This window comes from Bacillus rossius, chromosome 1 (assembly GCF_032445375.1).
Source record: "Bacillus rossius redtenbacheri isolate Brsri chromosome 1, Brsri_v3, whole genome shotgun sequence".
Lineage (NCBI taxonomy): Eukaryota > Metazoa > Arthropoda > Insecta > Phasmatodea > Bacillidae > Bacillus > Bacillus rossius.
Window position 1 is genome coordinate 137,557,343 of NC_086330.1, and position 14,074 is coordinate 137,571,416.

The 14,074-nt window shown below is 34.2% G+C and overlaps 2 protein-coding genes across 2 annotated transcripts in view; one reads left to right on the forward strand and one right to left on the reverse strand.

The window, feature by feature from the left end:
* LOC134546197 (microtubule-associated protein futsch-like) overlaps positions 1 to 14,074 on the reverse strand; it is an 843,281-nt gene that overhangs the window by 761,168 nt on the left and 68,039 nt on the right. The gene's annotated exons all lie outside the window — the stretch shown is intronic.
* The window catches only part of LOC134546199 (angiopoietin-4), a 386,489-nt gene that overhangs the window by 361,369 nt on the left and 11,046 nt on the right, over positions 1 to 14,074 (forward strand). Inside the window, exons 4-5 of the mRNA XM_063388805.1 lie at positions 3,475 to 3,662; positions 9,080 to 9,223. Coding sequence (XP_063244875.1) covers positions 3,475 to 3,662; positions 9,080 to 9,223 — 332 coding nt within the window. The remainder of the gene's footprint in view (positions 1 to 3,474; positions 3,663 to 9,079; positions 9,224 to 14,074) is intronic.

Here is a 14,074-nt window from a genome sequence, read left to right on the forward strand (position 1 = left end):
TCCAATAAACCTCTAGTGTGGAGTTTTGACCTTGACCTCAACTATCACCATTGCAACTTTCGGTATGGCCGCCATTTTAAAAGTCTGTATTTTTTATGCTATAAATTCGGGAAAAACTTTAAGATTTATAAAAAAAATGTAATTAATAAAATTGTAATAAAAGTAACTTTCGTCATTGTGACGATTGTCCGCAATCTTAAAATTTCGTAATTTTCATCCAATTTTAATGGCAAAATTTTAAAATATATAAAAAGTACCAGGTTTGAACCCAGGCGAAGTCAATCATTTAAAAATGGCAACGGATCATTCATCCGCGGAAACCACTGGCATTTTGATCTCCCATCACTAAAACCTAGGCAGATATTACGTCAGCCTGTACGACATTATGGTAACCATCTTGTTTATCTCCGAAAAAAGAGGTATTATTCGCCTATATGCGAACAACATTTTAAACATATCATGTTCAATGTCAGGCACATATACCAATCGTCTCTGAACTAGGAGGCCAATCATGTCCTGAGTACAGACTTATCTATCCCATTCGTCTTCTAAAAGGAAGCAAATTCTAAACAGAAAGCACATTTAAAAAAGGAAAAACACTAAAAAAGCACAATAAAAAAAGGAAGCAAATTTAACGAAAAAAACACACAATTTTACGAAAATTTCACTTGTAGGATACGATCTCATCAATAGTTTAAGATCGGTCGCAACATGTGGTAGGATACAATGCCTCCAACAGTATTTGGCTACAAACGTCCTTGGCTCCAACATTACTTGGCTCAAAATGTAATTTACTCTAAAAGTAATTGGCTCCAACAGCTCCAATTGCCCAAGTGCTTCAACATCTCCAACATTTCAAGTGCATTTTACTTCAACGCAATTCTATTTCATTTTAATCGAACTTCCTTGATTGCTGTAATGACTTCATTATTACTTTCCATTTTGTAAGTAATTTGTGGTGATTTATACTAGTTAAAAATCAGATTTCTTGAAATAAAACAATCACTTCTAAAATACAAAATATAATTAAATTTTAAATTTTATTCTCCTGTAATTAAAACAAGTAAATATTGTATGTAGCCAGCTTCCCTCAGTTCTTTGGGTATGGTGGGTACTTTGTTGAGGTGAGAATAGTTTCTTGCCATAAGCGAAGCTATCAGTAGTCTCAGATGATCAACCAATATGTTAGGATCTTCCATGATGTGTAATCGATCTCTTCTGCTGCTGTCATATTCATTGCATGTTTATTATAAATATTTTTAAGATCACTACTGTCCCAGTGATCATCGTAAGCTATATAAGAATAATTTATTTTTATCACGACGTTTCCATCGTTTGGTCTCAGAGCTTCATTACATTCTTCGATCTTGCCAGCTTTAGGTGCTTCATTACAGTCTTCGATCACGTCAGCTTCAGGTGTTTCATCGCAGTCTTCGAACCTAATCAGGTTCTTTTGTTCAAAATTTAATGGAGTCTACTAAAATTTAGTGTAAATATCTTTTGATTTCCCATCTTCGTTAGTTTTCAATTTTAAATTATTAGCAACATCTGGGATAATATTTTTAGCATTAGCATTATTAAATTCTTCGTCATCATTATAGTCTTCTAATAATTTGCCTTCATTCCACTTCCTCGGTGTTGTAGACTAGTCCTCGTTATCTTTAGTCAGCTCAGTTGTACAGGTCTTGCGATGTTTATTCAAGAAATATATTCGGCCAAGGGATTTCTGACACTGACTGCAACTAAATGGTTTTAGGCAAGGACCCAAAATACACTCGCTCCTTTCATGTCGTATATCATTTTTTCTCCAGGTGAACGCCTTGCTGCAGTATCTACAATGGTGTCCTTTTGATAACGAACCAGAGTTCATGTTAGTTTCTGCGACTAATACCAGATGCAAACTGTGAGTTTTGATTAGAACCTGATACTTAAATAGAATGTTTAATATTTCGTCAGCGAGAGTTAATTTTAAAATTTGAAAGACTCGTGACCAAGTAGTTCTGCTTTTCAACAACATATATTGCCACATGTTGCGCAGAGGTAAAGTTTATTTATTTTTCATGTGGGATGCGGGATTCTCACTTACGGTCGCAATAGAATGTGGGCTTCGCTAGATATCAAGGAGAAGGAAGTTCGTCTTGCATAATAGTGTTTCTCAGCCATCTCCAGACTTAGTAACCGACTCAGTAAGGAATCTCTTTTGTTTGAATTCCACAAAATAAAAATATATTTTAAGTGCTGATTTGGTAACAGGAATTCACTAAGAGAATCTGTAAATAAAATTGATTGTCTCAATACGAATAAAAATTACATGCAGGGATTGTTTCTCAGAAATAATCAGAAACACTCACAGAAACACCAATATATATATATATATATATATATATATATATATATATATATATATATTGAAAGGAATAACCACTGAGAAAACCCACAGCAATCTTTTCAGAAATAACCTGAAGTACCCGGAGAAAACCAACAGAAGTCTTGAAAATCCAGCTCAACGAATTCATTTAGATATATACCTGCATATAATATGTCTAGCATACCTAAATACATTTTACGCTTATGTATATTTGTAACATATATTCTAGGCATATTATTACGCAAGACATACTACATATATATATTATTTAATCGTTTAATGTAAAATTACTAAGCTCTATTTACAACACATATGTCGGTTTTTATTAGTTTTAGTTTAAAAATTTAGGTTATTTATTTTTTATAAATTTTAAAGTTTTCTCATTAAAATTGAATGAAAATTGCGGATTTTCAAGATAGCGGAAAATTTTCAAAATTGCGGTAGTTCTTTGTATTACACTTGTATTAATAATATTTTTTTTTAATATTTTTAAAATTTTCCCCAAATGTGTAGCATAAAAATACATATTTTAAAGATGGCGCTCATACCAAATAGTACAACGGTGATGGTTGAGGTACAAGTCAAGGTCAAGTTCAAGTTCAAGGCATCCCACTAAAGGGTTATTGGAGGCATGTAAATTGGGAATTTAAGCCTTAATGGGGAGTTTTCAACCTTCTGGTATTTTTTAAGGACTGAAACGGGAATTTTTTTCTCAAGACTAGAATTTTCCCCTCGAAATAGGGAAATGTTAATTTTTAAGATTTTTGGGTGGAATTTTTACCTATAAACTGTAAATTTTTAAGTTTTTTTTTGGCGAATTTTTGGCAAATTATAGTGATTTTTGAGTCTTTTGAGGCCATTTTTGGCCAATTTCGAAGGTCGAGGTAATCCAAGATGGCCGCCACGACGTCACAAACCAAGATGGCGGACAGGCTTCCCAGCCTCCACAGCCTAGAAGCCTGTAGCTGGAGCCCCATACCTGTACTACTGACAGGCAATAATCAACAAATGAGAATCAATATACGATTAAACTTTTTTAAAATTTTATTCTACGCTGCCACTGTTGTTCTGTCAACAGTTGTTCAAAATGACGAGTGTGTTCGCAGGTGATCCAGAGGAGGGACGACTTCGGCGAGCCGCGAGAGAACTTCAACAGGGACTGGGCGGACTACAAGAACGGCTTCGGAAACCCCGCCAAGGAGTTCTGGCTGGGCAACGAGAACATCTACATGCTGACCAACAACGAGGACTACATGCTCAGGATAGAGCTGGAGGACTTCGAAGGCAACAAGAGGTCAGTGGGCAGTGGGTGTGCCTTGACGCCTTTGTATGGGTATAGGTATAACATAAACTTTATGTAGCATATCTATGTCAAATAAAATTATATATAACACGCCCATTATTTAAAACCACGGTAAAGTGAAGGAAAAGCCAGAAAATTAGCTCAGGCCCAGACAAGTTAAGGCATTGCTAATGTGCACTGGCTGAAGAGTATTGGGGGAGGTGTTGTTTTCAGGTGTCATGTTAATAACAGAATGGGTGCCACTTTATACTTGTGGTTCTTTGATAAACAAAGTGGTAGTATAGGTAACATTTTAATGGCCCAGTACATTTTAAAAAAGCGATACCACTATATATATATTTTTAAATTTATTTTTTATTTATTATAATTATTTGAGTGCCTACCAACAGTCAGAGCCTTTAACAGGTGGGCAATTAACAAATATTACAAAAAAATAACAATAACATACACAAAACACAATAATAACACAACAATAAAATGGGACAATACAAACATAAACACATGACAAAAGACACTTAAAAAAATATAATAACTAAATTTGTCAATTTTAAATTAATTAATGAAATAACAATATTACATTATTTACGTCAGAAATTATCTTAACTGCAAGAAAATTAGTAATTCAAAATTTCTTTCATTGAGATTTTTACCCTTTTGAAAGGGTCTAAATCTTTCAAAATATCATTACAATTATCAGTACCCCGTTTTGATAGCTCATTTTTTATGTGATACGTTCGAAAAGGTCGCATTGTTCTATGATTGAATGAAGGAACTCGAAGACCAATTTTGTTTAATATTTCAGTGCTGTGGTAAACATTTATAAAACAATTTATTACAAAAACAGTATCAGAAACTTTCCTTCTAAACTGCAGTGTATGCGTGTTCAGGGTTTCAAGGGTTAAGTCATAGTTAAAATTCTCTGGATTATTATCTATTAAATGTTTGTTAAAAATGTATCTAAACAATTTATTTTGTATATTTTCAAGTCTATTTGAGTCAGTGGTAGTTATAGAGTTCCAGATGAAAGAGCCATACTCTAATCTCGATCTTACTAAGGTAAAATAAAGACTAATTACAGAATCAAGAGAGCTAGCTAAATAAGTTAAATATTTAATAAGCCCTATTATTTTGTTTGCACTTGCAATTAAATTATCCACGTGGTGATGAAAGTAAAATATAGAATCTAAGAGAATACCTAAATCACGCATACAATAAGTTCTCTGTATCATGTTGTTGTTTATTACATAGTTAAAATTTTCTGTATATGTTTTCCTAGTATATTATATTATTTTAATATTCTTTACATTTAATTTCATTTCGTTAGTTTGACACCACTTAGTTACATTATTTATATCTTCTTGCAACAATATACAATCACTAGGTGTTCTAATGGTACTATATATTTTTAGATAATCCGCATAGAGCAGAGCTCTGGAATGCTGAATAACATTAACTATGTCGTTTATAAAAATTACAAATAAGTAAGGTGATAAGGTTCCATCCTGAGGCACTCCTGACGGTGCATTAAAAGATGAAGATAAAGTGCTACAAATACGAACAACAAAGGATCTTTCATTTAGATAGTTACAGAACCAATTAGTGTAGGAGGCATTCAAACCAAAATTTATCTACACTAATTTATCTACAATTAGAGAGTGCTTGCATGTATCAAATGCTTTACTTAAATCGAAATATATAGCATCCACTTGTTTGCGGGATAAAATTTCGCCGTACGTATAATTAACAGAAGCAAATAAATTTGTGATCGTAGTTTTACCAGGTACAAAACCATGTTGACTATCCGCTATTAAATGGGATGTATGAAAAGAAATATGTTTATGTATAATTTTTTCAAAAACTTTAGAAAAGCCACATAAAAGTGATATTGGTCTATAATTAGTAACTGATTGTCTATCACCTTTTTTTAATACTGGGACAACAATAGCTTGTTTCCAAAATTTTGGATAGATTCCAGAAGTCAGACTTTTATTGAAAATGTGAGTTTAAATAGGTGCTAATATCTCCTTGCAGCCCTTAATAATAAAGTTGCGAATACCATCAACTCCTGCAGATTTGGTTGATTTTAGACATTTAATATCCCAAAGAACGCGGCTGATTGTAATGTATATGTAATGTAATATATATAATGGCGTATAAATATACAGTGTACAGCCGATTTAAACTAATTGCATTGGGTGCCGCGTCTCTTCTACATGGGCGCCCATTTCTGACGACAGAGGCGACGAGATGAGAACGGAACATCGACGGCATGAATCACGGATCAGGAATACGAAAGAGAGTATCTCGAGAGAAAGAGAAATAAAAGAGAGAGAAAGAGGAAGATAAAGACAGAAAAAGAGGTAAAGAGAGAAACTGGGAGAGAGAGAGAGAGAATGTCCACTGGTTCTTAGCAACGTCCACCACATTTCCCACCGGTCGTCTTGGTGGTAGGCGAAAGATCAGGCAACTCCACCCCCGTTGCTCCGCCCCTCCTTCCCAAGCCAGCGGGGAGAATCACGTTACACGGGAGCTTCTCCGGCTGACGGCGAGGTCGCTGGAACTCGCGCGGAGAGACCTCTGGGAAACCATGGAAGAGGGTGCTCTAGAAACGCCCGCGACTGCCCGGGGCGGGCGAAGCTGCACCCGGAGGAGGGGAGTCTCGTGAAAGCGAGGTCGAAGATGCGCGCGCCCGGGCGCCGATGCTGCACGACGACCCTAGTCGCGGGCGAGAGAGGGAGCGAGCGCGGCCTCCACGCGCAGCCCATCAGCCACAGTCGTGATCTCGTGATCGCCCGAGCCTAGGTCCCGTCTCATTACAAGTGCGCAGTTGAAATGTTCATCACATGATGCTCTCGATGAAATGCCATAATAATAATATATTTCCAAATCATCCTAAACAACATATGTTTCAGATACATTTCTAAAATATTTAATGACCTTACTGAAACAGCGTAATTTTTCTGAAACATTGAAAGCTGTGTCTAAGACTTTTGGGCTCTACGATATTGATATGGCAACAGTGCACACTCAAATAAGGACAGAGCTGACGGCATAAATCGTGCATTGGAAACTGCGCTGTACATTGGAAACTAGATATCAGATGCACTATAAAGTCTGTATCATGTGTGTAACCGTTCTCAGAATATTACCAGCGCAACCTATTTCTCAAAATGCCACTTGCGAAACAACATATGTATGTTTGCGAACACTGACAACAGAATGAAGTTGTTTTACAAACAATGTTGACATAACAACAGTGGCAGAAGGATACGTAGATCATTGGTACTACTTTTGAGAACTATCTAATTTCAAACGAGTAACATGACACAATTCGAATTTCTAGTTGGAGCGAAAGGCGTGATCGCTTAGGAACCACACATCACACTCGTCCTTCACGAAAGGCGCGTAACTGAGGAGCTGTTTCAACGGTTCAGTGCGCCGTAAACGGATGCGCAATATAAAATATATTGGGTTCCGAGTCTGGGCCGCGTTCAAGTGGGACTATGCATTAGTGTTTTATAGCCGTTTGTTTTGAAAAAAAAATCCATGTTCCCACGAATGTACCTACCAAATATTGCCCACCTAAGGTTTTAAATTTAATTTCACTAAAGTGAATAACACATACACGCGTGTGCCCGAGACTATATAGGTCATATTCTCGGGTATACTGTGTTCTAGAATTAATTCATGGTTATTTTTTTATTATATACTAACACGCTCTTACTTCACTCGGGTATATCAATATTTTTAACAAAGAAACAACTCTTTAAAGAATCACAAAAAAAGAAGATATTTAAGATATTATTTTCTAAACAAATGCAACATAAAGTACAGAAAAGATAAATGATAGGTATCCAAGATGTATCAGATCAGATGAATAATTGATCTGTTTAAATTTACCGAGAATGATTTATTCATTATTTTTGAGTATACTACTTTTTTTTTTACCACTTCCGAACGGATTCATAATCTACTGACTCTCCACACTCCTGTACTTAAACCAACACATAGTTGTCATGAGAAAAGCATTCTTTTCTCAGATCAAAACCAACGTATTAGCATTGAATATGTATATTCAATGGTATTAGTATGTTTTCGCCCGGTTGACGATGGTAACACGTGAAATTTTAACTGGAAATTGTAGGCGCTTAAATTTAAAAGGTAAGTCGTTTGGTATCATGGGAAAGCGAGGAATGTGTTGTCATTTGCCCAGCTGCTGGTCCTGTGAGGGTGATAGTTCCAATTTTGTTGTTCCTGAGTGCTTTAACTTGCAATATTGCCCCATTGTATATGCGTGGCGGTGTAGGTTACGCATCAGAATAATTGGAATCCCAACTTTTGTTTTTAGGCCTGGTAGGTAGAGGGAATTGAGAAATTCATATTTTTATATAACAACAAATATTACTTATTGATTGGAAATTAAATTCTATTCACAATGATAACGCACGGTAACAATGGCCACATTGTTTGCAAAAGAGAGTAACATACTTACTGCAAATTATTAAAGTTTCAATACCATTTTTGTTTGCATTATTGCCTACATTTTATAACTAGGTAATATTTGAAACTTTTTTACTCAGCGTAAGCTTGAAGAGCTCAGGTTTTAGTTACAAATATTGCTATCACTTACGGAACATTAATATTTTTTTTAATATCTCAAATGAAATATAGCCTATGTCCATTTTCCTACCTCCATTAAAAGACAAGTGAAAAAGGATAAAACTAATGAGTTTAATACAAGCTCAATTTATATCCGCACGTCCATATTTCTTTAGTATAAATTTATTTTTTCCTGATATGCATGTCTTTAATAAATATATATTTATATATATATAGCTTTAGTTTACTTTTATTTTAAAGTATTTATTTTATTATTTTTTAAAAATATCTTTTAAAAATAAAAAGTACCATATGGCCATCTGGAATAATCTACTTTATAATAGTGAAAGAATTCTTGAAATAGGTCCAATAGTTTTTCGAGTTATCTTCGGACAAACAAACCAACTCACATTCCCTCTTTATAATATTATAACATATGCAAATCCTGATAGTGTTATTATGATACCGCTTCTAAAAAAAATCAATTAAATCTATGTTTCGTAACCGTATTATTATAAAACATGTATAGTTTCAGTAACTATCCGTGGCCACTTCCAATGTACGCACATTTTGTAGTGCATTTACAAATAAACTTTAATTTTTACACACGCAGGTAACTTTTTTGTGACTGTAGTCGTCACAAATTTTTCGAACACAACCACATGTTGCAATTTGTTACGTTTCCGTGCATTGTGGAATCGGCAGACGGATGGTGAAACAAACACATCTTACGCTTCCGGGAACTTTTTTTTTTCCTGTGTTGTTGTGGAGCAAGGCTTTTCATAGAGTGTGAATCGTTTGTCCCGCAGGTACGCACAGTACACGCACTTCAAAATCTACTCGGAGGCGGAGTACTACAAGCTGGAGATCGACGGCTACGAGGGCAACGCCGGCGATTCCCTCAACGACCCGTGGTACGGCAGCAACAACAGCCCGTTCTCCACGTACAACAGGTCAGTGCGGACTCGCGGCCCGTCGCCCTCTACCGGAGCAAAGCAACCACTCGTGTTCCGCGGGGGTACATATGTACCTCGGAGCCTTATTTTCCAATTAAATAGTACCTCACTTATACACACAACTGTTGTGACACATCGTAGATCATTATGTTGAATGCCGAAAGAAAGAACGTCAAACTGTGGTCAAGTTTATGGTTAAAAGTGCATTTTTCCCCAACAGTGAACATAGTGCTTATGCCTCCCGAGGTACAGATATGTGTGAGTGGTTTCCGATCATTTCACGGGATAAGACAATGCATACGTTCACTGTAAAAAAAAGTGTAATTTTACCCTAAATTATAAAGCAGCAGTGTCTCTGCCGATGTTAATGTGTTTTTACTGTTGAGCTCAAGTAGAAATACTATCAAAAGTGTGAAATTGAAATTGCTGTGGTTTGGTAAATATATTATAGCTGGTGGTGTATTTTTATAAATATACATATGCATGCATTTGTATATTTACCACAAGTGTCGGTTAATTTTACTGCATTGTTGAGTTAATTTACAATGACAATGAACATGTTAATTTGTATTTTTTCATATATATATATTTTTTTTTCTTAGATATATAATGAACAATGTGTACTTTAGAGCAATTTTTAATTTTATCACTTTAATTGTTCAAGTAAACACTTTTAACAATTGGAGTGACTTAGCAGGGTATCGAACCTACGACTTTGTAGTTGTTAGTCTAGTGTCTTGACCTCTGGTCCATCGTACACACTTATAAATCAGTACGTGATGAGTACCAGTGTATAAATTAGAAATTTTTCGCAACATTCAGTTTCTACATTTTATTTATTTTTAGCACACTTTTCGAAATTCAAAACCAAATTTCGACCCGAATGTCGTCTGCGGAGAGCGATTTCGGGATAGAATTGCAGGCTGAAAGCAATGAGATGTAAATAAAGTGGGGTGAATATAATTAGTATGTTTGAAAACATTTAAAACTATTCACCCTGAATTTACGAAGAGTGCTGGTGAAAAATATCCAGGGATCTTCGCAAGTTTGGTGATGAAAGTGTTGTTAATTAACTACCCTGTTAAATTAACTTTCTACACATGCTTTATCATGAAACATCTCAAGGAATGAAACATCTAAAAATTGGGTTAAAAAAAGTTAAAACTCACAAAGCATAAAATTAGTGACACATAGTGTTGTACAAAGTTGAAAAATTAATTAAAATTAATGTTTTCGCCAAATAATGTATTAGAGATAGTATTTATAATAATACAATCGTCCGTTTCTAAAATTAAAACAGTTATACTTGTTTTAGATTACGTACTTGTAAATATGGGTTAGTCAAACGGGTACCACGCCAGTTGGGATTACAATGTTCGATTACAATTGCGCCCACCGTTTACCACCTGCAACCCGCTTAGCACCTGTGCGTGGCGGGCCTGCCTTCACACGTAGGCGTAAAGCGAATTAGAAGAATCGATTGACTGCCAAACTAAAAGGGTCTCCAAACATAAAAAATAGTTGCACATTAGTGTCATGATTTATTTCGAAAGGTTCATAGATTTATTTCAAACAGCTCTGCGTAACTGATTCTATCAGGTAATGTCAATCTGCAAAATAGGGAACTGCCTTTTGGTATTATGATGTATGTGTCTTTAACAATGATAATAGTAACAGGAAAGAAATTTATGAGATACATGTATACTTCTAGCTCACACTATATAAATGACTAGTTGTAATAAACCTAACAGAAATCCAATCTGTTGTATTCCAAAAGATATGCTATATTTCCAAAACACTATTTCATACAAAACATCTACATCTACAGTCAATCACAAGCAAGAATAAATTGTTGATTAAAATATACACTATGACCTGAAGTGTGTGTTACAGATGTTGCACAACAAATAAATTTGCAACCACTACAAATTAAAAAATGTTAATATTCACTATTCAGGTCACTGAAAAAGTTCCTCCCTCTAATGCAAACACACCTCTAAAAACGTATTCAGTCACCCAATAGATTACACAATAATCGCTGAATAATCTTATCTATAGCTTAAGTCCTAATGAGTTTCAAGTTTTCCAGCCAGCAAGAACACAATAAATGTTATTTTTCGTTTACTGTAGTCAAATAACAGCAAAGCAAATATACTTACAATAAAATGTACAAAAAACACTGGGTAGTTTCTACGCATTTCCTTCTCCAAGTTTTATTTTTGTCAAACACACTTTTGACGTGACAACGTCTAATAAATCGATGAACGCCGGGTGCACGCACGAAAAAGTGTCCCACTACGGATGTCCCACTACGGATGTGTCCTGTTTTTGCTCATTGTACGCATGCGTGACATCTCTCTTCATGCTCATTGTACGCATGCGTGGCATCTCTCTTCCACTCGATTGGAACAACCATTGATTTGACGTTTCAATCATATTTTCATCGTTTAAATTATTAATATTATGTAATTTAACGATCGTCCACCGATTTTCAGCACAATCGGTACGGTTATTTAAAAGTAATGTTGAATATTCAAATACGTTTTGAACCAACAATGGTGTTTTACAGTTACACATAATAATTCAAATTACACTCGGGATCTTTTGCACAATGTTTTAAAAAAATATTATAACACATTATAAATAAGTTTGGTGTATTTGGGATCCGTATTTGTTATGAAATCGTGTTATAAAAACGAAATAATATTATTCTCCTACCGTGAATAAAATTTTTATAAATATTTATATAACATCTGAAACTGTTATTTCTCAAGTATGGCCTCGTAGCCGAGCGGTCAGCGTGGCTAACTTCCAATCTAAAGGTTGTCAGTTCGAATCTCGGCAGGTGCAAACTTTCTTTTTTGGTCTTGTAAAAAGAAATACAGCGCACGCAACATTTCAAAAGTAATAAATATATTTGAATTAATGAATGCAAATAAAAGTAAATTTATTAATTAAATTGTACATTTCATTTCACTCTTTTGTATCCATACAAAATAGTGATAATTCAATAAAAATTATTCAATTTTATTCATAAAAGTATGCAGAGGTAGATTTTATCATACAAAAGATAGAAAAATTAAAAACAATTTCTTCCTCAAAGAATATAATTTTTTAATGCCTAACTGGTTCGGTTGCAAAAACCTATTACTGCTCAGTCTCAGGCCGAATATATTTCCTTTTCTTCTGGATCAATCATTTCATCAATGTTTTGTTATGACGTTGTCACAAACTATCGTCCGTAAACTGACTTTACAGACAACCAATTTTTTTTCATTGATACAAAGAAAATGCATGATAATTAAATATAATACTTAACTGTTTAAGATTGTAAAGATTCCAAATCAAGACATCCAATGCAAAAATTACATTCTACCATTAAATTGTAGAAAATTCCATCTAATCTAAAAACTGGAAATTAACATTTGACCATCATGTTTATAGATGCAAAAATTTTAACTTAAACATGGCTTGATTTACACTTGACTTACTACATATTAGGAGAGGTAGCTTCATATTGTAAAATTTCACTAACTTAAACCTAACACTTAACAAGGATTTTTAAATTATCAGATTAGCTAAAATAAGCTACAATTATATAAATTAATAAGCATAAACATATTTTATTTTTACAGGTCAGAATTTCTGTTAAGAGGAATTGGTCCTCACCATATTCACTTTTTTAGTTTTGTGCCCTGATTATGATATCTTATTTTTGGCATAAAATGGTATGAATATCTCCCCCATCCTTTTATTCCTTCTTGTAATCTAATATTCATTAAGGGTCAATCCATACCAAGTGGTCAATCACTAGTTACTTGACCATTTTTAAAAAAATTTGATAATTTGTGCCTTGTTAACATCATGTATTGACAGTTTAAAACGGGCACAATTAAATTTTTATTCTCACTGGTTTAATTATGGCAGCCATTTTTTTGCCATGGCTCGCGACAATTTTTACATTACAAGGGTTTACCTACATTGCCATATCTTAGCTTTGGTAGGTCATAGCATGATGAAACAAAATCTGAGGTGTTAAGCACATTATATACTATAATTCTGATCATAAATTATCTTTTTAAAATCACTCAATTTTACCAACTTTTAAGGTTGAACTTCTGCCTCACAATAGCAAAAATTTACATTTTCATAATTTGTTTTTAGAATGAAGGCAGTATGTGTCGGGCTTAAAATATTTTTGGAAGTACTTATGTAATAGTAGTATAAACACAAATTATTTGGAGTGTGAGACATTGCTAGTTTTTTTTACAAGCTTGTAAAAATGAGCTTTTTCAAATTTTTCTTACTTTACAGCTTAATATTTCTGGTGGGCAGTTATCTAAAAAAATTAAATTAGCACACAATAAAGTACTCCATGCTACATAACTCCTGTTAAAATTTTGACTTTGAGATTTAACTGGTTCATATGTTACAGCCTTGCCAAACTTGTGTAAAATTGCAACAGTGCATACATTTCAATCTCATCTTATGAAACACTTAAAAGACACTGTTCCTTGGGTTCAACATATAATTTACTTCTCAGATGGATCATCAAGTCAGTATAAAAATAAAAGGAATTTTATGAATGTCTGTCACCATACGAATGATTTTGGCCTTAGTGCAGAGTGGAATTTCTTCGCAACATCACATGGAAAAAATGCCTGTGATGGGGTAGGAGGAACAACAAAAAGGGAAGTAACAAAAGTGATTCTTCAAAGAACGGTCAAGGATCACATTCTTTCCCCTGAAGATATGTTTATGTACTGTACACAGAAAATTAAAGGTATAAAATATATACATGTTAAAGAAGAGGAAATACTGCTCTACAAGAAGAACTCAAACCTAGTT